Here is a 22,714-nt window from a genome sequence, read left to right on the forward strand (position 1 = left end):
GGAGGACAGACAAAAGTCATTTTCACTCTCGCACTTTATTATCACCTCAAATTCTCCAACAGGCAATTACTAAGCAAATTTTAATTAAGCTTGGTTTTGTCACTGGTTATAATTAAATCTTGGAAGACATGTACAGGCAGTCATTTGACTTGGGAACCTGCAACATCATGTGATGAGTATGGGATTGGTCTTATTGGCTGTGGGTTAAGCTTCACAGTCTTTGATATGTGATGAAGATCTAGAGTTTTCAAACTTTTGGGGGGCCAAGACTAACTAACATTTATAACTGATTGCTTTCGTGTATTTTAACTGATAAATTTTCAAATCACCAGCTACAACTTAGGGGATTAGTGTACATACTATCTGTTTTATTGCAGGCATAGTTGTGCACTTTGCTCATAGTTTTACAGAGTTACCAGAATGGAAATCAAACATAATTAAGCAACTAAACTCAAACTAACTAACTAGTATGTTAGGCCTCAGTCACTAAAGCCTAGAGACCAGTTAATGACCATCTCACAACCACTAGTCGCTAGCGGGAAAAATGTGTAGACCCTGAGTGAGTGAGCGGCTGCTGGAGGTTGCTCACTCAAACTAGATGAAATCAGTCGCCAAAAGGGTGCTGCACCGAAACCATGATTGCTTTGGTTTCAAGCAGACTGCCAACAGTTTGCATGTGAGATGCAGACTTGTCTGCAAACACTCACCGTTTTCCTCTGTTAGCTGAAAGTTGGAAACGTTTGGGGCAAATCGGAAACAGAGAAAGTCGTGCCTTACCACTTCAACCAAAACACTTCAAAAGCCACAACTTTTACTTTGTAGATCAAAGTTCTCTGTTGCCTGTTCGCCTCACACGTTTCACTTTTACTACTGCTTGGTGAGTAGTTTTCAGGTATTTGCAGTAGATCCTGACTAATATAAGATTTTTGCAAGTAATACCAATATTTATTGATTAAAAACTCGGATATATCGGATGAAACACAAGTAAATTTCCCTTACATGGTTGAAGGATATGTGTAACAACATTTCATCTTTACTTTTTAAATTTTCATTTTTTGGTAAGTTAAAAATCCAGATATCAGTATATTTGCAAATAGCTAATATCTGCTCATATCAGTTAAGCTTAAGCTCTAGTTTACAGTCAATTCAGTGTCTGCGCTGCAAACTATGGGCGATCATGGCGACCTGTTACTTATTAAAGCAATCACAAGGGGAGGGGTGTCACTTATCGCCACCGCACCAATAAAAGTACTCTGAATTTATATTTTTAGGTGGGGCTTATTTGATTTGTAAAAGGGTTCATGCTAATCAAAAATTATCAGTTTTCATCAGCTTAAAAATGTCATTATGTAATAATAATGCTATTTAATTACTTTGAGCATTTGAGTTTACAAGCGTAGTTCAAATGCCACCGAAATTCTTTGTGTTAGAAAACCTTTTAAACATCGTCCTTCACATCTGTTTTATATTGATAAATCCAAATTGCAGTTTTAAGCATGTAAATTCCACACATGCACTTTTAGAAAAGGATCATTTAATTCAAGCTGACTAGCATCATGGTTTGTTTGCTTGAAACTAAGAAAGCGTGACTCAGATCTGGTCTTCTGTTGCTGCTCTTACTCAGTTTGGCCTTGAACCGTAACTTGACAGCGTGGTCTGGCTCAAATATTTCTCTATGCCGGCCAGTTAGCTAGATGGCTAACAAGCCAAGCTCTGCAGCAGTAGAACAGTCTGTTGTACGCCGAGTGAAGTGAGTGATTTCATGACAGATTTACGTGATGTCTCACAATCACATCAGAGTAGCTGTTGGCACAAAGATAATGTGAGTAATGGACCCAATATGCCTGCTTCATTGGCATAAAAGATCCTCGTCTAGATATGCACTTTTCAATGTCATGCCACATTTTAGGATTTACAACAACTCATTTTGTGCACCACTTGGCCGTGGGTCACGGACCCCACTTTCAGCAGCTGATGTAGAGACAGAGACAGAAAAACAAGATCGGATAAATAATGAAAATATTTACTGAACGAGATTGGAAATGGGGTGCTGTTGAGTAAACACTGACTTCCTGATTGAATCAACAGTAGGCATTTTGTTGAGTGTGCAGGATTATATATGTAGACATGATGGATGTTGATGGATCTCTCAGGGACACTTGAATCAGAGAGACAAATGAAGAGACTACACTCATTCTCCTACAGCAGTGCTCTGCAGGGGTCTTCTATTCACTGCTAGTTTTCATTGTTCGACTCTTACACCTCACTCCTGCAGAGATTCTGATCACTTCTGCCTGCTCCAGTGTTTTCTATTGAAAATGTATCTTTAGGATCCTGCAGGGGAAAATAAGACATCCCCCCATAAAAAAGGAATCAAATATTTTTATGGATTTTGCTGCTTTTGGTTTGTTTTGTCAGGTGTGTTTGACATTAAAATTAGTCAGAATGCTATTGATTATTTCTGTTACTTTATTTGCAACCGTATATTGAAGAATATCATATTCTAAGCTAGCACACTTGTCTTTTTACATTTACATTTTGGGAAATTCCGTTAGATGAAAAGATCAATCCTGTTCTAAATTTTGGACTGTAACTGTGCAGCGCCAGTAGTCAGTATACTCAGTTGGCACAAAAAGGAAATTTTGAAAAGAATCTGTTGACTTTGGCTAGTGGTAGAAAAATTTACTTGAAAGTTTAAGATAACAAAAGTTCATAATATAAACTTTGTAATACTTCAGTAAAAGTAAGAAGGCATCTACAGCACGATTAATACTTCTGTAATCTGTAATCATGCTCCAGAACTACTTTTAGCAGCAATGACTGTAAGGTTTTCAGACCTGAAAAGTGATCCCAAATCACCATCCACCACCGTGCTTGACATATTTGCAGATGTCTGTCTCTATTTTGGTGTCATCTGTCCAAAGGACATTGTTCCAGGACACATGCTATTTGTTCAGATGCAACTTTACAAACCTGAGCTGTGCTGCCATATTCTTTATAGAGCGATATTTTAAACACTAACAGATCCTTGTAATGTACCAATGTAGATGTAGCTCTTACAAATTTTTGCACTTCGTCTGAGCATTGCACAGTCTGACCCCTGATTCAATTCGATTGGATGTCTACTGCTAGGAAGATGGAGACATTGTGTTGCTGACATTAAGCTGCTACCTATCATCTTAATTCGTACAGAAGCAGTTGGTGTGTCGGTGTTTTTCACAAGACTGCATGTTTGTGAAAACTTTCTTTTTGACATGACTGTATATAAAAATTAAAAGTCAAACCAGAAGTGCTATTGGCACAAAGATTAAGACTACAAGGAGCCTTAAATCTGCATTCTTTTAAATAGCCGGGCATAACACAAAAACATTGGGAAATTACCTTTTGGTTTTCTTCATCTATCATGTTAGTAAAAGTTTTCTAAGGGAGTTTATACTCTCAAACTCTAGTTTCAAACTTTGCTGACTACAGCGTGAGCTTAGTTTAGTAAATTATGGTCCCATTTAGAATAAAAAAAATTAAAAAACTAATAAAATTAAAAACAAACAAAAAAAAAAACTTGTTACAGTTACGCTTGAGGGCTAGCTGCCTCAGTATTGGCAAGTTTGCTATGTAGCCTATGGAAGAATCTTTTCAGATCTATGTTATTAATTTAGCCTATTTTTACTTTAGCAGAGATGTCAGTGGTATTTTGACTTAATAACAATGGTTTACACTTGGAATACACTTACAATGGAATACACCTACACCAGCTAGCTATGTTAGGTATTTGGGGTTAAGGGATGCCTGTATGTTCTTACACAGGCTGGGGTGTGGGAAGGGTTGCTCTCTCAAATCGGTAAATTCTCAACATGGTACAATGCTTTTCTTTTGTATATATATGTGTGTATTTATTTAATAGTACAGCTTTAACATATGTGAATATATATGGCAGAAGTATTGATTGACTGTGTTTCTTGGAACTGCAGAGGTCTGCGTAAGTTAGTAAAAATAAAACAAGTCATTAGTAGGATTAAGAAATTAAAAGCCAAAATTGTGTTCCTACAAGAAACTCATATGCTAGGCAGTGAGACAAATAGAATGAAACGTAGATGGCCAGGTCAGATCTTTTCAGCGCCTTACTCCTCCAATTCCAGGGGCGTCATGATAATGATTCACAAATCTATACCTTTTCACGTTGAGCATGTGCTTAAGGATTGTAATGGACGTTTTTTTAAAACTACAAGGTAATCTACTATCTACTAGACTAAATTTAATTAATATTTATGGCCCAAATGAAGATAATCCAAACTTTTATAGCAATTTATTTCTTAAAATTTCAGACTTGCAAGGTAAATGTATAATTGCTGGGGACTTAAATTGTACTTTAAACCCACAGAAGGATAAATCTTCAGGCATGGATAATACTCATAATAGAACACGAAAGGTGATCAGACAATTTATGAAGGAGTTAAATATAACTGATATATGGCGAGATCAAAATCCAACCAAGTTACAATATTCTTGCTGGTCAGGTACACACAAAGTGTATTCCAGAATAGATTACTTTTTGGTATCAACTGAGCTGGCTCATTATATAAAAGATTGCCAGTATAAGGAAATAATAATATCTGACCGTGCAGCCGTTACTTTGACTTTCATAGAGCCAAAACTGATCAAAACTCGAATTGAATGGAGGTTTCAATTGAAGTGGATGCAGGACAAACAGTTTCTTGAGTTTTTAGGCAAGCAAATTAATGAATACTTTGAGCACAATACAGATCAAACATCGGCAAGTGTGAGATGGGAAGCTTTTAAGGCATACTTAAGAGGGCAAATTATAAGCTATTTTAGTAAGAAAACAAGAGAAAGAAACAAAAGGATAAAATATCTGGAAGAAAAAATAAAAATGTTAGAAGAGATCAGCTTTCAGTCAGGCCAAAATAATGAGTACAATGTAAAAGAATTATTACTATTGAGAACGCAATATAATGAAATGACAAGTGAAAAAGCATCTGTAAATTTATTGAGATTAAAGCAACAATTCTATGACCAAGGTGAAAAACCCAGCATACTCCTGGCTTGGCGTATAAAACAGCAGGAATCTGAAAAGGCAATTACAAAACTTGAAACTTCAAATGGAAATATCATAGTAGAGCCATTAGAGATAAATAATGCATTTAAAGTGTTTTATGAAATGTTACATAACTCTGAATTCAATAATGCAACTGGAATTCAATCTTTATTTCTAGATAAACTTTATATACCAAAAATTTCAGACAAAGACAAAAAAAAGGTTGACAGGCAAATTAGTATATATGAAATTATTGATGCTATAAACTCTCTAAATGCTGGTAAAACAGCTGGCCCAGATGGATTGCCAATCGACCTTTGTAAATACTTCAAAGATAAATTAGCACAGCCCCTCCTAGATATGTATATAGAATGTTTTAATACTGGTAATCTTACTGACTCATTAAGGGAGTCCCTGATAATATTGCTTCCTAAACCTGGAAAACTAAATAATAAGTGTGAAAATATGCGTCCTATAAGCTTAATTAACACAGACACTAAAATTATCTGTAAAATTCTCGCCAAAAGATTAGAAAGTGTTCTTCCAGTTATTATAGGAGATGATCAAAATGGATTTGTTAAACATAGGCAGGGTTTTCATAATGTAAGACGAGTCCTCAACATTCTTCATAATCAAAGTGAACAGGAAGATACAGCCATTCTTTCACTCGACGCGGAGAAGGCCTTTGATAGAATCGAACGGTCATATCTCTTTGATGTCATTGTTAGATTTGGGTTTGGTAATTTATTTCTGCATTGGATCAAGCTACTACACTGTCAGTCTGTGGCTCAGGTTAAGACAAATGAGATAATTTCTGAACCATTTGACATTAAAAGAGGGTGCCCGCAGGGTTCACCTTTATCTCCACTTTTATTCCTTTTAGCTATTGAACCTTTGGCAATAGCTGTTAGAACCAGTGGACAAATACAAGGTGTTAGGATTGGTAGAAAGGAGCATAGAATTGCTTTATTTGCTGATGATGTCATATTATTTTTAAAGCAATTAAAAATTTCTGTGCCTGCTATAAAGGATTTAATAGACCAGTTTGGGGCCTTCTCAGGGTATAAAGTAAATGTAACAAAATCATCACTAATGTTACTTAAACAAGGGTATAATCAAAACGTAAGTCAGAATATATCTGGCTTTACTGTTAATTCTGACTTATCTAGGCATTAAAATAGTTCCTTCATTAAAAGATGTGGTGGCACTTAACTATAATACAATTCTACAGAAAATTTCCAAAGATTTGGAGCGTTGGATAAGTTTACCACTATCTATTATTGGAAGGATAAGTGTTCTTAAAATGAATGTATTACCTAAACTGTTGTATATGTTTCAAAATGTCCCACTGGCTCCTCCTGCTGGATTGTTTACCAAATTAGCATCATTAATCAGAGAGTTTATTTGGAACAAGAAGCATCCCCGCATTCGCTTGTCTTTGTTGTATCTTCCCTTTGATACAGGGGGGTTGAAATGCCCCAATTTTTACTGGTACTACCTGGCTATTCAACTAAGGACAATAATGTTTTATTTTTCATCCCAAAATACCCCGTCTTGGGTGGGGATGGAAGCAAATTCTCTTAAAATGCCATTAAATTTGTACTTATACTCTGCACAGCCAAAACAGTTAAAGAAAGAAACAAATAATCCTATAGTCCAAAATATGATTGAAGTTTTGTTTACAATAAAAGAAATGATGAATATTAAGAATAATCTCTCTCAGTTTAGTCCTATTTGGGGAAATGCCTTATTTGTACCAGGAAACCTGGACGTAGGGTTCCAGGGTTGGGCGGAAAAAGGTGTTAAGAAAGTGGGTGATCTTTTTTGTGATGGAGTAATGGTTTCATTTGAGGATTTAGTTTCAAATTTTCAAATCCCCCAAAAACACTTTTTTAAGTATTTACAAATTAGAAGCTTCATTTCTTCCATGCAAAATCAATCTCTCAACGTTCCCCAGTTAAGTAAGTTAGAGGAGTTAATGGTGAAAAAAGGTGGTAATAAAGGTTTAATTTCAACATTCTATAGCTGGATTGTCTCAGCCTCTCCAGAAACATCAGTTTCTAAGTTAGAAGCTTGGAGAAAGGACCTAAATATTAATATTTCTGAGGAGACATGGAAGTTAATTTGCTTAAAATCACAAAAACAATCGATTAATAATAACTTAAAGTTATTACAATACAATTGGATCATGCAAACATATGTAACACCGGTGAAATTGAACAAATATAATAACAGAATTCCAGATACATGTTTTAAATGTGGAGAAGCCCGTGGAACATTTTTCCATTGTATATGGGAATGCAGAATTGTCCGTGCATTTTGGCAGGAGGTGATGAACAAAATAAACCAAATTTTGAATAAAAAGATTGCTTTAGATGTAGAAATGTTGCTATTACATGTGTATTCTAAAAATCTTAAACTAGGAGCCCATCAAATTGAATTTATGGATTATTGTACATTACAGGCAAAACGTATGATTGCATTTAAATTGGAAAAAATCAGATCCTCCTGCTATTGGTGCTTGGATAAATTCTTTGGCACAGTGTATGGCAATGGAAAGGATAACGTATTTTCTCAAAGACAAGTTAAAATATTTCGTTGAAATTTGGAAGCCATTTAAAAACTTTATAAAAGAAGTAAACATCGGACAACTCCTGCAGGAGTATGGATGAGGAGAAAATTGTTTAGTATGTGCTAGCTATTTCTATTGTCCGTGTCTTGAATATGTATAAATGCCACATATTGTACAAATGTATATATATATTCTATGTGTTTTGTTTTTTTTATTTTTTGTTGTAGGTTTGGAAGAGAGCAGGGTGGGAGGTGAGGGCGGGGGAAAGGGTTCCTATTACTGCAGCATATTACTGGGAAAACAAAACTTTGTATTCTGTTGCAAAAAGTAATAAAAATATTGTTTAAATAATGTTAATAAAGGTAAATCAGTCTGCAAAAAAAAAAAAAAACTATGTCGGTAGCCTCAGATGGAGATGTTTGGACAGTTGAAGTAAAGGTATGCTGGGAATATAACCAGTAAGGTCAGAAAGAGCACAAAGATCATTCTGAGCTGTAACTTTAGCCTATAACCAGATCATTATCTCAAGGCTATATTATTATTGCCCCGGACGACATCAGAGAGGGAAAGAAGTGTCACGATCTGCCTCACTAGGGGAAATGAAATGAAAGCAGACGATCCTACACTGATCTCACAGTGGAACCTGAGCAGGCTACAGTAACAAATAACGTTTTATCTCTGCTGAATAACACACATGATTGTTTACTCCCAGTTTTTGTTGTGTAGTTGCCTTTTGTTTAGCCCGCCTCCAAGCTCCGCATTTCTTCTCTGTCTTTGTGTAGCACTCTGCTGGCTGTTGACTTGACAAGTTACCTCGCAACATAGATTACACTTTTGTGTGTTTTTGTTGAAAGGACAGCGTTGCCTTTGCAGTTATCTGCCCCCTTTTTTATATATACATTGTTTGTACAGTTACATTGATGAGGCGTTACAAGAATACAAAGCAAACTTTTCTTACTGGAAAACATTCTCTCCAGTGATTCTGAACTTTCATACCATAATTTGGTAATAACTCACAAAAGTTTATGAGAATGTAAATAGTGATTATGGCAATTTTAATTGGTAAAAAAAAAATGTGATGATACTAAGAATAGAAGTTGGTCACATACCAAACCACCAAACCACTTTTATTGCAACTTTTTTCCCAAAGGTCTCAGTCTCTGTAAGTAATCGCCTTTGTTGCATGTATATAATGTTTTTTTTGATAGTCATGTTTGATTTTTGAAACATTTTTTGAGCCTGATCAAGCACACTTGAAATCATTCCTCTAGCACTTGTAGAAAAAAAAACAAAAATAGAATTAGAACAAGAGCCGTGGCTTTCTGTGTTCTCAGAATCTTCATATTTTGGATTCTTCAGCAGTTCTCAGAGTTGATAATAACATTGACTTCTCCTATGTCTTCCCTTTAGTTACTGCTGGAACATCTTGAGTGCCTGGTGTCCAGACACGAGCGGTCACTTCGTATGACTGTGGTCAAGAGGCAGGCTCAGTCTCCTTCAGGGGTCTCCAGTGAGGTCGAAGTTCTTAAAGCACTCAAATCCTTGTTTGAACACCATAAAGCCCTAGATGAGAAGGTAAGGTTGTCAGAATTTATACATTAAATGTGTAACTGTTGGCTTTTTTCAGTTTTACCAAATTTAATGTGTTTGACTTTAATGTGTTGTTTTGATTCGGTTGTATGTCCCTTCTCTGTTGTAATTACTTGTGTGTTTCATATTATTATTAGAGACACATACATGTATTTTTGTTTATTCTGGATCAGTCACATGTTATTTACATTTAAAATTCTTTTTTGGTTTTCATAAATGCACAAGTAATTAGTGGGTTTGTGAAAAGTGTAACTGACTATTAAAAAAATTATTTGAAAAATTAGGTTTAATGTGTTATATTTCTGCAGTTTGGTGTCATTAGCCATGTCAAAGGCAAGCTGAGTGAGTATTAGTACAGTGTGGAGGTGAAGTAACTAGTTGGCTAGCTAGCTGCAGGAGCTAACCAGGAAAAAACCTCAGCTACACATACTACAGATCCAGAAAGAAAATAAAAGCCAACCAGAAAAAAATGTTTTGCATTGTTACTTTTGAGTCACCTATTCTTTCTCCCCAAAACATTATGTTTAATTTTAAATGTTAAACATATTTGTAATAACTTATTAATTGTGCTTTGCTGGATTCAGATTTGGCTCTGCCCCTAATTATTATGTTATAGTATATTATAATGTATATGGATAGATAAAACATTTAAGACCAGATGACACTAACATTGCTTTTTTTCCCTTTTGTGTGATTTCATGCTATCATTTTCTAGTTTTACGCCTTTACATGTCCCACTCAGTGTTTCTCCTCACATCCCGCTGATTTATGACCTTAGCCTCCCGTGTAATATCAGCACTCCCCCTGTAATCCATTCATCCTCCCCCCCCGAAAGCCATCATTTATAACACATGTCCAACGTCCACATTGTTTAAGCTAATAAAAGCTCAGGCAAATGGGGTCCCGTGTTGGAACAATATCCCAGCGTGGACACAGAGGATCAGCCTCCTCTGATATCTGGTGCACACTCACAATGTGTTGCAAGTAACTGTTCCATCACAGCCATGATGAACCTAAAAGAGACAAAGGGAGAAGTGTAGAAGGGGAATCTCCTCTCTGCAAATGGTGCTTTTAAAGCAGTAAGAGCCATATAATGCTACTTTGAAGCCCCAGCAAAGTGGTGTTGTAAGGCTAAGGGAGGAAAAGAGGATAGCACCTTCTGATGTGTTAACCCTTGCTTTCCTGGACCGGGATTTTAACAGCAGTGAGAGAGGAAGCTAATGATTGCGTTTTTCAGCTTGGCTCTTTTAAGATCAGGCCATCCCAGTGGAATTAAGTGCAGTGAAGGCTTATAACAGTGCCCATCACAAAGGATCTACAGACAGATCGTGATTCATGTTTTGTGATTTTCAGGTAAGAGAGAGACTACGAGTGTCACTGGAGAGGGTGTCTGCCTTGGAGGAGGAGCTCACAGCAGCCAATCAGGAGGTAATAACCACCACACTCACCAGTAACTACATTAACTGCTTGCTAATGCAGATGTCTTATAAGCAACCAAATGCTTTTAGGCATATGGAAGAAATGTGATGAAAGTGACTTTGAATGTGGCAGATGGGCCAATCTGAGTATTTCAACTGCAGATCTACAAGAATTTTCACACACAACAGTCTCAGGGGTTTACCTCTCTGGGCAGAAATGCTAGAGGAGAATGGCTAGACTAAAAAGTCGACAGTAACTCTCGTAACCTTATGTTGAAACTTAAAGCAAAAGACCACAGGGGTTCCAATGCAGTGCTAACAAGCTGTGACTAATGGCCACGGTGTAGAATAATGAATATTGTGATATTTTTAAACACACTTTCTGTTGTTTGTGTTGTCAGATAATGCATCATCAGTGATTATGGATTAAAACAAGAATGAATGGGCTGAAATTCCTGGAACCTCAGACAATGGTTTGTTGGTTGTTTTCATACCAATGCATAGTGTCTGACTTGAGGTAGATTATTAGCTTTCTTCATCAAAGGAACACTGAGTAGCATATAGACGAATGGGACAAAGAAAAATTATATTCTTTAACAAGGAATTAAATACTTTGGCTATTTTATTAATCCTTTGCATAAAAGGCATCAGGAAAAGCAAGCAATTCTAATTTGGAAAACAAATACTATTTTTTCATTTAAGCCATTCCCATCAGACAAATGCATGTCTGTACTGCTTTTTAAGGATTCTGCAAACATGCTCAGTAAACATAATTTTGAACATGCAGAGTTAATGTGATGAACAAGCATTTTTATTTATTCCAATTGCAATTTCTTTACTCAACCCATCCAATCTTTAAGCATCTAAACCTAAAAAACTACTTAATGTCAAAGTAAAAACAGAGTAAAAACTAACTTCAAAGCACAAAGTTTCCACATGGGAAACTTTGGTCTATAAAATTGTGGCTTACTTAATTTTATAGCACTTAAATTCATCTGCATCTTAAAAATCACTGCTGGTGTATGAAGGCACAGATGCTGACAAACAATCTGTCCAATGCCAGCGGTGAAGAGAAATATTTCACATTTTGAGATGGGAATGTGCTGAAATAACAGAAAATATATGCTGTTCATATATTAAACATGTAGATACTATTTATATATACATGCAGTATCTCAAGCCTTGTGTTGAGCTGCATATTCCGAACAAACATAACATATATACAGGAACATATACTACTTGTTTACGTGGATGCAAACCTAATACATACTGTGATGTGTCCTGAATTATTTATCTGCTCTGAAACCCAGGAACATTTACAGTACCTCGACAGGCTTCACTCTACCTCATCTTATGCTCATCAGTGGCTGGGGCGAAGCACTGACAGTACATTGGCCACTGTTTCCTTGGTGGCCTTTCCTTCTTAATCTCCTAGTTCGGTCTAGAGTAGGGCTTGCACTGCAGATGGTCCTGTTCCAGCTGAGGAAAAACCCTCAGGCTGCCACTTCACAGCCTGTCAGACATGCCAGCCTGACACTCGGGCCTGGAGTAAAAGTCACTAAAGGGAGGAGAAGAAGAAAAAGAAGGTAGTGAAAAGCAATCAGGGGAATGGTTGGGAGGCGTGTGGAGTGGGTGGAAGGACAGACAGAGATCTAGTGTGAGAGGAGAGAGAGGGGGTAAGGGTGCAAAAGAAGGCATAGAGAGGCAGAAGACACAAATAGAAATGGCAGGTGGGATGCAGAGGCAGATCATGTGTGGAGGTATGTGTATTAATGAGAGTGCAGGGCTCCACTTGGTCAGAGCACCTCTGAAAGAAACCGAAGGACTGAAAAAGTGAAGCTGTAATGATATGTTTTGATGGCGAGTAAAGTCGCTAGGGGTCAAAACCCAAGATTTGATAGTGTGCGATCTACCAGACAAGGAGAGAATTGTAGAAAAGATTGAAAACTTAAAAAAGTAAACCTAAAGGCCAGCGGTACCTAAATTCTTCTCTTTTTCTCTTTGACAGTTTTTCCTGAAGTCTTGTTTTTTAACTGCAGAAACTCTGACAGACATCTCGGCAGCACCTTGAAATATTTTTCACATCGCACTTCCAAGCTTATAAAGACCATACAGTATTTCTGTGTGGCTGTCCCTCTCTAATGGTTAACACAACACTTGTCAGAGCTGCGGACAGATGAGTGATTAGACCTTGAGGTGATGGAGGGTGGAGGTGGTGGAGGGGATGGTTAAACCGGCTTTGCCGAATAAAAATGTCCACGCTTGAGAGGCTCCAGGGAGGCAGGCGGATCCGTGAGCCCGCAAACTGGTAATTGATTTGAGATGGAGGTCTATTATGAGTCCCATTTCCCTCCAGGAATTTAGACAATGTGTCCATGCTTGAAGAAATCAGCAGCCTTTAACCTCATGCAGTCACAGGTGTTTAAGTGGCCCCACACTGATTGCTGCTAGTGATTGCAGTTCTATCTGTGGAGTGTTTTGGTATCTATCTAAGGATGAATTGTTGCTTACCAATTATTTGATGTTAATCAAAACTGACATATTTTTAAGACGCTGTTAAATTCCCAGAGGTAGCTCAATAGCTCATTTGAATCTATCACAACCATACAAGATCAAGGCAGATAAAATAATGTGTATCAAATATTATTTTATGCAGTCATACCAGATTCTTAGCAACTCATCCTTAGTTACACGTGGTGATTGACCATTTGTAACTTTCAGAGGCTTAAAATTAAACTGACTAATGAGCTATTTTATGGTCATGTGAAGTCTGTTCCTTCATTATTGTTGAGGGAACAGGGAACATTATTTGGCAAATTATGCAAATGATGGCCGCCCCTCCCTGAGCCTGGTTCTGCCGGAGGTTTCTTCCTTTTAAAAGGGAGTTTTTCCTTCCCACTGTCGCCAAAGTGCTTGCACATAGGGGGTCATTTGATTGTTTGGTTTTTCTCTGTACATATTATTGTAGGGTCTACCTTACAATATAAAGCGCCTTGAGGCGACTGTTGTTGTGATTTGGCACTATATAAATAAAATTGAATTGAATTGAAAGAAATTGATTTGATTTCAAGTGTTGCTTTTGTGTCTTTTTTGATGGAGCTCCCAATAGGAGGAGCTCCAGCAAAACAATGTTGATGCAAGTGAAAGAGGCTGTCACTAGGCTAAAAAAACAAAATAACCTTAATGAGTGGTGAGTAGCCAAAATCAACAATCTGGCACATTCTTAATAAGTGGAAATCAATTGGCTAGCTCTGCAACACCAACACCTTTATGAATGTAATGGAGAGTTTACATCAAGGTCTAAATAACAGGTTGCACTCAAGAACAACAAGCCAGATTAGACAACAAAATTAATTGATCAGAAGTATACCACATCATCTGTCTAACATGGTAGAGATAATGTTGTGACGTGGGCATGTATGATAGTGGAACTACCACTAGTGTTTATAGGTGATGTGACTGCTGATAGAAGTATGGATTCTGAAGTGTACAGGGCTATACTCTCTCTGCTAATATTCGACCAGATGCTGCAAAACTGATTAGACAGCACTTCATAGTGCAAATGGATAATGACTTGAAGCATACTGGAGAAGCAACCCAAGAGTTTCTAAAGACAAAGAAATGGGATAATTTTTTAATAGCCAATATGGTCATTTGAATCAGCTTTTAACAATTTAAAGCAGCTTTAATGGTGTGGTAATATAAGATTTGACAATTGGATGTATAGAAAGGTGACATCTGACCCATGAGCCGATGTGGGCTAGCACTGAGGTTCTTACAGGCTGAGGTTGATCCAAACCAGCACTATGCTCAGTAGGAGAAATACTCTGTTCACGGTTTTTCAAATAAAAGCTGGCAGAAAAGGTTGAGAATGGCAACAGCAGTACTTTTTTTTTCTTGCTTTTGCCAAAAAAAAAAGACTGACCTAATTCTTTTGGGATTTTGTAAAAGAAAGAAAACTAATACAAGAAATGAAATCTCCTTTGACCTAAAACATTTGATAAACATGTTTTATGTGTGGTCATGCATTTTTCCCCAGGTGTGTGATTGATTCTATTTTAAGCGCATTGCACCAAACTTCCTTTTCCCCAAATCTCACCTTGACGTCATCAATCTTTTATACTCTAAGAGCAACCTCTGACACCCGTGGACACACACACTCAAACATAGCCATTCTTATTTCACTCCTTCCCATTTTCCTCCAATTTCTACTTCATCAGACATTCCTGTCAACACAGAGCCCAGAAGTGCTAAAGGAAGATAAGGAAATTGTGATGCTGCGTTGTAAAAGAAGCTCCACTCGTGCTTGTGTCCCTCGTCACCCTTTTCATTTTGCATCTGGCAAACTTCTCTCTGTCTTCTTTCATTTCAGCGATAGAGATGCATCAGTAGCGCCCCATTCATCAATTGTGCCTTTATGTCATGGGTGGCGTTGGTGTTTGATCTCTGAGATGGAGAAATTACAGACAATCTCAAAATAATGGTACTGGAACATACGGAGGCATAATTATGCCCTCATTAAAAATAATGAACAGAAGATGCTTTGTAGACAGAGTGCAGCAGAAAAGAAGAAGCCAAGCTGCTGCTGGCAAAGTTGAGTGTGAACTAAACCCTGTCTGTTGAAGGTGGGAGATAATCTTCTGTTCTCACTCGCAACTTTAAAGAGGTCCCGACATTAACTACGACTTGTGTCCAGGTGTCAATGAGGGCAGGTTGGGATCTGAGTTTAAACCGGATCATGTCAAAGTCACTTGAAGGCATTGTTTGTTTTATCGACAGCGTTTTCATTGATTGTCCTCGGGCTCCTCTTCCTGTTCCGATCACAACAAATGTCTGTTGCGGAAAGAGAGAGAAAAGACGATTTTAAAGCATCACAATTTGTTTTCAACGGCGATGATCACTCAGCATTTCCATTCTCAAACTGTAATTATTTATTAGAATGATTAGTAATGGTAGTTGGATTGTCATAAATGATGGCTCTGGCTGCTTGGAAATCCTGATCGAATCATCCATAAAGAGAAGGACAAAAAGGAACATGCATGATTTGAGAGTCCTACATGGTTCAGAGATTAAAGCTTTTCTGAAGCTTTCGACTACTCATAGAGGAGAACCAGCATGATGCAGCTTTAATCACATCACGCTATTAGCATGCTTCATGTACTGTAATAATTGTTGGGGGTTTTTTTGTTGGGAGCTGCCCCTTTTTTGTTCGTGTAGGGAATAACTGTAAAAATATTTTAGTGCTAGAGTTGTTTTTCTGGTGGTTATTTACTTTGTAGGGGAGGTTTCAGAGATTGAGACCAGTGGACAGTGGTGTAACTTTGACTGCTTCTGTCTGCAAAGATAAACAGAACACACTGTACCAAGCTTATTGTTGAAATAAAAGCAGACAGTCTTTTCACATTTTGAACAAATCTCCAGGTTGGCCAAATTCATTTTGAACAGGAACGCAATGGCACACAGTAAATATCATCACCAGTACTATTTTAACATCCCTCACAGTTTGTAGACTGACTTTGTGGCTTTTCTTAGTTTTCCATTGCAAAGAGGAGCATTGAGGATCTGCCCTGTTTCAGTTTTACTTTCAGAACCAGGACTGCGTGTATTTGGCTTGTATTTCTTACTCTGTTTTGACTTTCGTTTCTCAGGGGAATCATTTTTTTCATACATTTCTTAAAGCTGCACTGTGTTTACTTTAGTGCAGCTGGCCTATGTTCGACCTCAATAAAAGATTGATGTATTTGCAACACGTTATTTTCGTATTCACCTTAGTGCTAGTGTAGGATACACGGAGAAAGTCTTAGAAGAAGTTACCCATTTTGGTAGTTAATCTTTAATGGCATACCTGGGACGAATGAACGGCCGCTCTCCATAAGCATTAGGCTCTGGAAAGAAGTACTTCAAGAAGTACTGTGAACTCTGTGCTTCAAAGTTCTCACACAGATATTAGTAGGCAGCAGGTACACTGTCAACCTTTCTCTCTCTTGAAGTGAGTGATAATCATATGTTGTCAGTCAAAGCCAAACCAGAATGTTATTGTTGCCAGACACCCCTGTGACAGGGTTACGGTTTCAGGACAGTTGCTGATGGTGGGGAAATAAAGCACTTGGTTTGCAAAACTCAATAATCACAAGGTTTCCATGAATGCTCATATGTTGGTTAAAGTAATGTTCCAAAATTCCTATGCAGTGTGATATACTGTAATTTACTAGCGTTGCATAAGAGGGGGAAAATGATTAGTTAACCGAGGATTGCAATTATGTGTGGTTGTGGTTTTATCCTCATCGTGTGTGCAAACAAGAGGCTCATTCAAGAGGCTTCGCTAAAAGCTAAAAGTTCTAAAGCCACACTGAGGAAGATGCCAGCCTTAAAATTCAGTTTTGTTTTTTCGTCTCACATAAACTGTGTTGCTGTGTGCAGGCAAGTGTGTGTGTGGGTTTTGTTTTTTGTTTTTTTACTTCTAACCCCATATTTTTGTGTCCCACAGATTGTGGCCTTACGGGAACAGAATGCTCACATCCAGAGAAAAGTGGCATCAGGTGAGGGAGGAGAGGACATTTTGGAGGGCAGTGAAGCTCAACAGAAGGTCCATGGCAAGGTGAGCTCCCTTGATTTAAATATGGGAGGAAAAAATGGTCAAAATTATGTGTGGATCTATAATAACTACACTACACTTTAATATTCTGTACATTATGGCAATATTTCCACTTGTTGTTTTTGATTAAGATATAGTTTATTCTAAAAATGTACATAGTATTATGTATGTATATATTAAATCTACTTACTGTGGCAGTCATACAGTAACCCTGATGTTTTCCATTTCAAAATAAAAGCACTAGCAATCAGTATTTTGTCTACAACCCTGCTGTGGTGGCATTAAACAAAAAATTCCTGTACATTTAGTTCCCCCTGCTGTATTGGCATTTTGACTTTAAAGTATTGCAGCGGCTATCAAATGGTTTTGATCATACATTTATTTACCTCTGCAGGCATTCTGAAGGTAACCAGTTAGGCGAAAACTCCTGCTGTGATCTCACCCCTTGCCATTATGCAGGAGCACACATGGACATCCATAGCTGAATACAAATTTCCTTCTGATTATTATTTTAACAGCATAGGTGTAGGCGCATGCACATTTACTAGATTACGCTGATGCCTTTTTATGTCAGAAGCACGAGAGCCCAAAATGATGCACCTCAAAGGCAAAAGCAGATGCAGAATTTTTATTTATTTATTTATTTATTATTTTTTTTATACATGCAGACAGCAGCAGAGGATACCTGGGTAGATCAATGGAGATGTTATTACTTGGCTGGTCTGCTGGGGAACGAGGGTTTGGGGGATGGGAGGTGGTGGTGGGGGGGGATTGGGAGTAAAGAGATGAAGAGCGTGTGAGTTTGAGGGATGTGATAATGAGGAGACAGCCATCATCTGCTCTGTTTTGTGTAGATAAAATAAGAGAGTATGAACGTGTGTTGTTTGGCACATTTGTTTTGTGATACGGTGAAGAAAGAACACTAACCTTGCAGTAATGGTGAGGGTTAGTTATTCAGCATGACTGCAGTCAGAGTGACTGACAGAGATGGGGACAATGGCAAAACCTGCCCACCGGATTTTTTCATATATATATATATATATATTTATTTATTTTTTTATTTTTTTTATATATATATATATATTTATATATTTATTTCACATCTTGGTTTGTCACTCCATCAGTTTTTGTGCCACTGAATTACAGACCACCTCTTCTGTAACTGAAGGGACAGATCTGTCTTTTAGGTTTTATGTCTTAGGTTTTATGTAATTTCATAATGACGTGACTTTCAAATGCTGCTTATCTGCTGTAGACGGTGTTTTAGCCCTGTCACTTTAAGCTAATAGCTTTTTGAGAATCACCTTGTTGGTACAAGAATATTTTGTCAGACAAACTGCATAATCTTTGGGATGTTTTGTATATTCAACTAAAGAAATAGGAACAAATGATGTGTTTTTGCAACAGGCTGCTAGTACTAAAGTGCCTAGATGCAATTAAAATGTGGTTATTTGCTTAGTTGTCTGTTATGTGTAGTTCATCCGTTTAGTAAGGTGCTTTTTTATGTTTGCGTTAAGTGGCCTAATAAACAAAAACATTCCTCTTAGTGAAAAAGCATCTTATGTTCAAAGAAGAAACTTTGAAAGACCTTAAGAAAGCCTGGAGAACTATTGCTCAAGGCCACTTTGAAAAAATTCTAAAAACATTGGTTCTCAGAAGCAAAATATAAAGATTTGAGGGGCATCTCAAGACTATCTGTCCATCTATCCATGCAGGCATGAATGGGAGCAGTTGTTTCATAGCCAAACTTAACCATTTTAAAGGTCATTCAGAGTTAAAAACCAATACACCCCTTTGAAATGTTGGGTAACTCTTATTAACATTGTCCCTTTAAACTTTCCTGGTCCTAAATGGTACAAATCTGTGAAACAAGCCCATCGATGGAAACCCCAGATACGAAGAGGGACAGCTGAGCCATTTGGCAATAAAGAAGATATAAAATTATTTTATGAGCATGGCCCACTGCTGGCATGCTCGTATTAAAATCACTGGTGTGATTTAGTGGATCCTGTTCCTTGCTCAAGTGAATCATTGATCACAGGCAGCAGACAGAGAGGCCCAATTAGGTTTGTCCTCACAGATGGATGGCCAAAGATGGGCAGCTGTGCCTCGCAATACAGCAGGAAGATGGAGAATGAAGAGATCACTTTCCCTCAATCCTCTCATTCACCTTACTGTAACTCAATTGAGCATAAAAGCAAGATTTGTTTTTTAAACTATGCATGTTTGTTATTTAGCACCGATAATAAGGTTGTTTTCCTTTGTTGTTCTTGCCCCTAAACCCTTTTGTAAGCTGAATCTCTGTGGTATCCTCCTCATTAATCTACCTCATGCAGAGACCAGGAGAGCTGTACGGAGTGGAAACCCTGCAAATCTAATCAGATTACTTATGCAAGTGTCAAAACAATTTCTCCAGCAGAGTCTGGTGTGATTCAGTCTTTGTGACCATCCAGAATCAAAGCAGGGGAAGAACCAAAGCCGTGAGCTCCTGAACTTGAATTTATTAGAATGCAAATGTATGTAATTCTCAAAAGCAGACATGGTATCTGAAGTGGAAGCATGGCTGATTTCTCAGGGCCCACTTGAATACACGACAGGAAGACGAGGCATGACAGGAAATCAGAAAATTGCTTTGCACCATTGTTCATTTTTAGTCTCGATAGTGTGTTTATTTTCCTGCATTCAAAGCTCAAACTTCTATTTTTGATTTAGGTACTGGTTTTTACTAGGTTAACACTTGAAAAAAGAAAGAAAATATAATCACTTGTTATCGCGATTATTGTGGGGCAAGTGTGCGTTCTGAATGGACTTACAAGACACATGTCAGGATTCGGGATATAATTTAACATCCAAAAGATTTATTTCAACTGCAAGGAAAAAGTTCTAGTTAGTGTTAACTTAAAAGAAAGAAATACATTTTTTACTTTGATTAGCCACAACATTAACAACCAATTTCCAAATCCTATACTAACCCTCACTTGTCAGTGGTCTTATTACTACTTTATTATTACCTTATTACCTATATACCACAAGCCTCACTTAATTTGTGAGTTTTAAAAGACGTCATGCAAGGGAATTCATTTTTTAAAAAGCTCTTAAATTCTTTTTAAAGTACACTAAAAGTTAGAAATCATCCCCAAACATCCCTTGGCAAATTTTGTGCTTCATGACGCATACATATTTTTGGATAATTTTCCCTTTTCATATGTTGACCTCTTACTCCATGTCCCCCTCTTTCCCCTCCAGCGTCTGTCCAATGGCTCTCTGGAGCCGGCCCATGAGGCGAGTCAGGTGGTCGAGCTGCAGGACCTGCTGGAGAAGCAGAACTACGAGTTGGCCCAGATGAAGGAGCGCATGTCCTCCCTCTCCTCCCGGGTTTCCGAGGTGGAGCAGGAGCTCGAGACCGCCCGCAAGGACCTCATCAAGTCAGAGGAGATGAACAACAAGTACCAGAGGGACATCAAAGAGGTCACAGCACAGAAACTGAGCACAGGGGGAAGCATACACACACACACATATTCGCATGGGGATAACAGTTGCAAGAGAAACATCAAAGACAGCGAGCAGTGGTCTAAAAACAGCTTCTATTTGCATATGCTCTCACACTCTCCCCAGCTCTTTATTACTCCGTCTTTTTCTCACATAAAAACATGCACATTGACTTGTGAACGTATAAGGTCTTTCATAATGCCTTCGTCGGGTGAAGTGAGTTAAGTGAAGAGTCCTTGAAAAATATCTAAATATACACTTCAAATAAACACTTCTCTAGGCCTCAAACTAACCGTTTGTATTTCTTGAACGGGTTCAACACTGTTGATGCATAAAGCACAAAAAAGAGCCAGTTGTGTCCAAAACTGGCAGTTAAGATCCAAATAATAGTCCTATTTAATATATGTCTGTGCAAGGTTAATATCAGTGAAGTGGGCTGGATATGAACATAAGCTGATGCCCCTGTCGCCTGGGGATGAAATTACTATTGATTGCTAACGATGTGGGCAGAGGCAGTTATCGTGGGCTGACAAACATGGCCTTATCAGGCCAATCGTGTTTTATTACCCTGCAATGCCTTCTCTTACAGCAGCAGTTTATTTAGTGTTCTAAGAATAACTGTTAATATTTGTATGGTTTGGAAACAATGGGTGCTACTGCAAGTTTGTGTCTGAAGCAATTCTCCATGGAGGAAATTAAGTCTGAGAAATTCCATGATAATGTTGCCTCTATTCATGACAGCAGCCCATGTTTGTATTTTATGAGGCTTTATTTATTATTAACTTTTGTGCACATTCTAGGGATAAAAGTTTGATTTTGCAGACTTGCAGTCTGCTTTCTGTGTGCATTCCAGGAAGTGGTTGAAGAATCTCTAATTCAATTCAGTTCACTTCAGTTTTACTTACTCAGTGCCAATTAACAGTAATGGTGAGCTCAAGGTTCTTTATATTGTAAAGTAAAAACCCTGCAATATCTGTATATCTGCAATATCCATCCATTCACTGTCTGCTGCTTATCCTGGCCTAAGTAGAGACACCCAGACTCCTTTACTTCTTCCAGGAAAAACTGATGACATTTCTTCACCGTATACTGGGTCTAGTCTGAGGCTTCCTCCTGGTAGGACATGTCTAAAAACCTTATTTAGAAGGTGCCCAGGAGACATCCTAGTCATCCCTGAACCACCTCAGCTGTCTCCTTTCTGTGTTTCAATGTGGAAGCTTAGTGGCTCTAGGTGCTGAATGCCCAAGCACCCTATCACTTAAGGAGGGTCCAGACGCCCTATGAAGTTTTCATCTGGTGCTGATATTAAACTAGTGTACAAATTCCATGTGTGCAAAGCAGCAGGAGAAAATATAACACCCAAAGTTGATGTTATATTAACACTTTTTTTGTGTGTCTATATACAGGCCATGTGTCAGAAAGAAGACATGGAGGAACGGATTGTCACGCTGGAGAAACGTTACCTGAGTGCCCAAAGAGAAGCCACCTCTGTGCATGACATCAATGACAAACTGGAGAACGAGTTGGCTAATAAGGAGGCATTCCTCAGACAGGTCTGTAAAGTCCACTCCAGGGTTAGTGTGAGCCATGTAATCACATTAATCAGCTCTCTGGGATTACTATTTTCTTCCAAAAAAATGTGCGGGTTTTTTTGGGTCATGGGTCCAGATGGCAGCTGCAGTGCAAGATTCATTACTGTATCATCAGTCGTATTTTTCTAACTGGATTCAGAAAAGAATCAGCCAGGAAAAATGTGTAAGATGGTTCCTGTCAGTTAACATAGTCCTTTGAGCAGTTCCACAGAGGTCTGGCATTGAGAAAACCTCTTCACATTGTGACAGATAATGCCAGAGGAAATTACAACTGGGGAAGAAATTTCATAAATGTTTACTTTGAGCAGATGCACATGGCTCACACGTGATTTCCTCATAATTGACATAATGCTGTAGAATATGATCAAGCGATTGTACAGATTTACTCTCCTTTCAATTATTCTC

At 37.9% G+C, this 22,714-nt stretch overlaps 1 protein-coding gene across 10 annotated transcripts in view; it reads left to right on the forward strand.

The window, feature by feature from the left end:
• ppfia2 (PTPRF interacting protein alpha 2) overlaps positions 1–22,714 on the forward strand; it is a 183,292-nt gene that overhangs the window by 127,783 nt on the left and 32,795 nt on the right. For all 10 annotated transcript variants that reach the window (XM_063460522.1, XM_063460521.1, XM_063460525.1 and 7 more), the window contains 5 exons: positions 9,036–9,200; positions 10,569–10,643; positions 17,121–17,231; positions 20,475–20,696; positions 22,124–22,270. In XM_063460522.1, coding sequence (XP_063316592.1) covers positions 9,036–9,200; positions 10,569–10,643; positions 17,121–17,231; positions 20,475–20,696; positions 22,124–22,270 — 720 coding nt within the window. The remainder of the gene's footprint in view (positions 1–9,035; positions 9,201–10,568; positions 10,644–17,120; positions 17,232–20,474; positions 20,697–22,123; positions 22,271–22,714) is intronic.

Source organism: Pelmatolapia mariae, linkage group LG17, assembly GCF_036321145.2.
Source record: "Pelmatolapia mariae isolate MD_Pm_ZW linkage group LG17, Pm_UMD_F_2, whole genome shotgun sequence".
In the NCBI taxonomy this organism is placed as follows: Eukaryota; Metazoa; Chordata; class Actinopteri; order Cichliformes; family Cichlidae; genus Pelmatolapia; species Pelmatolapia mariae.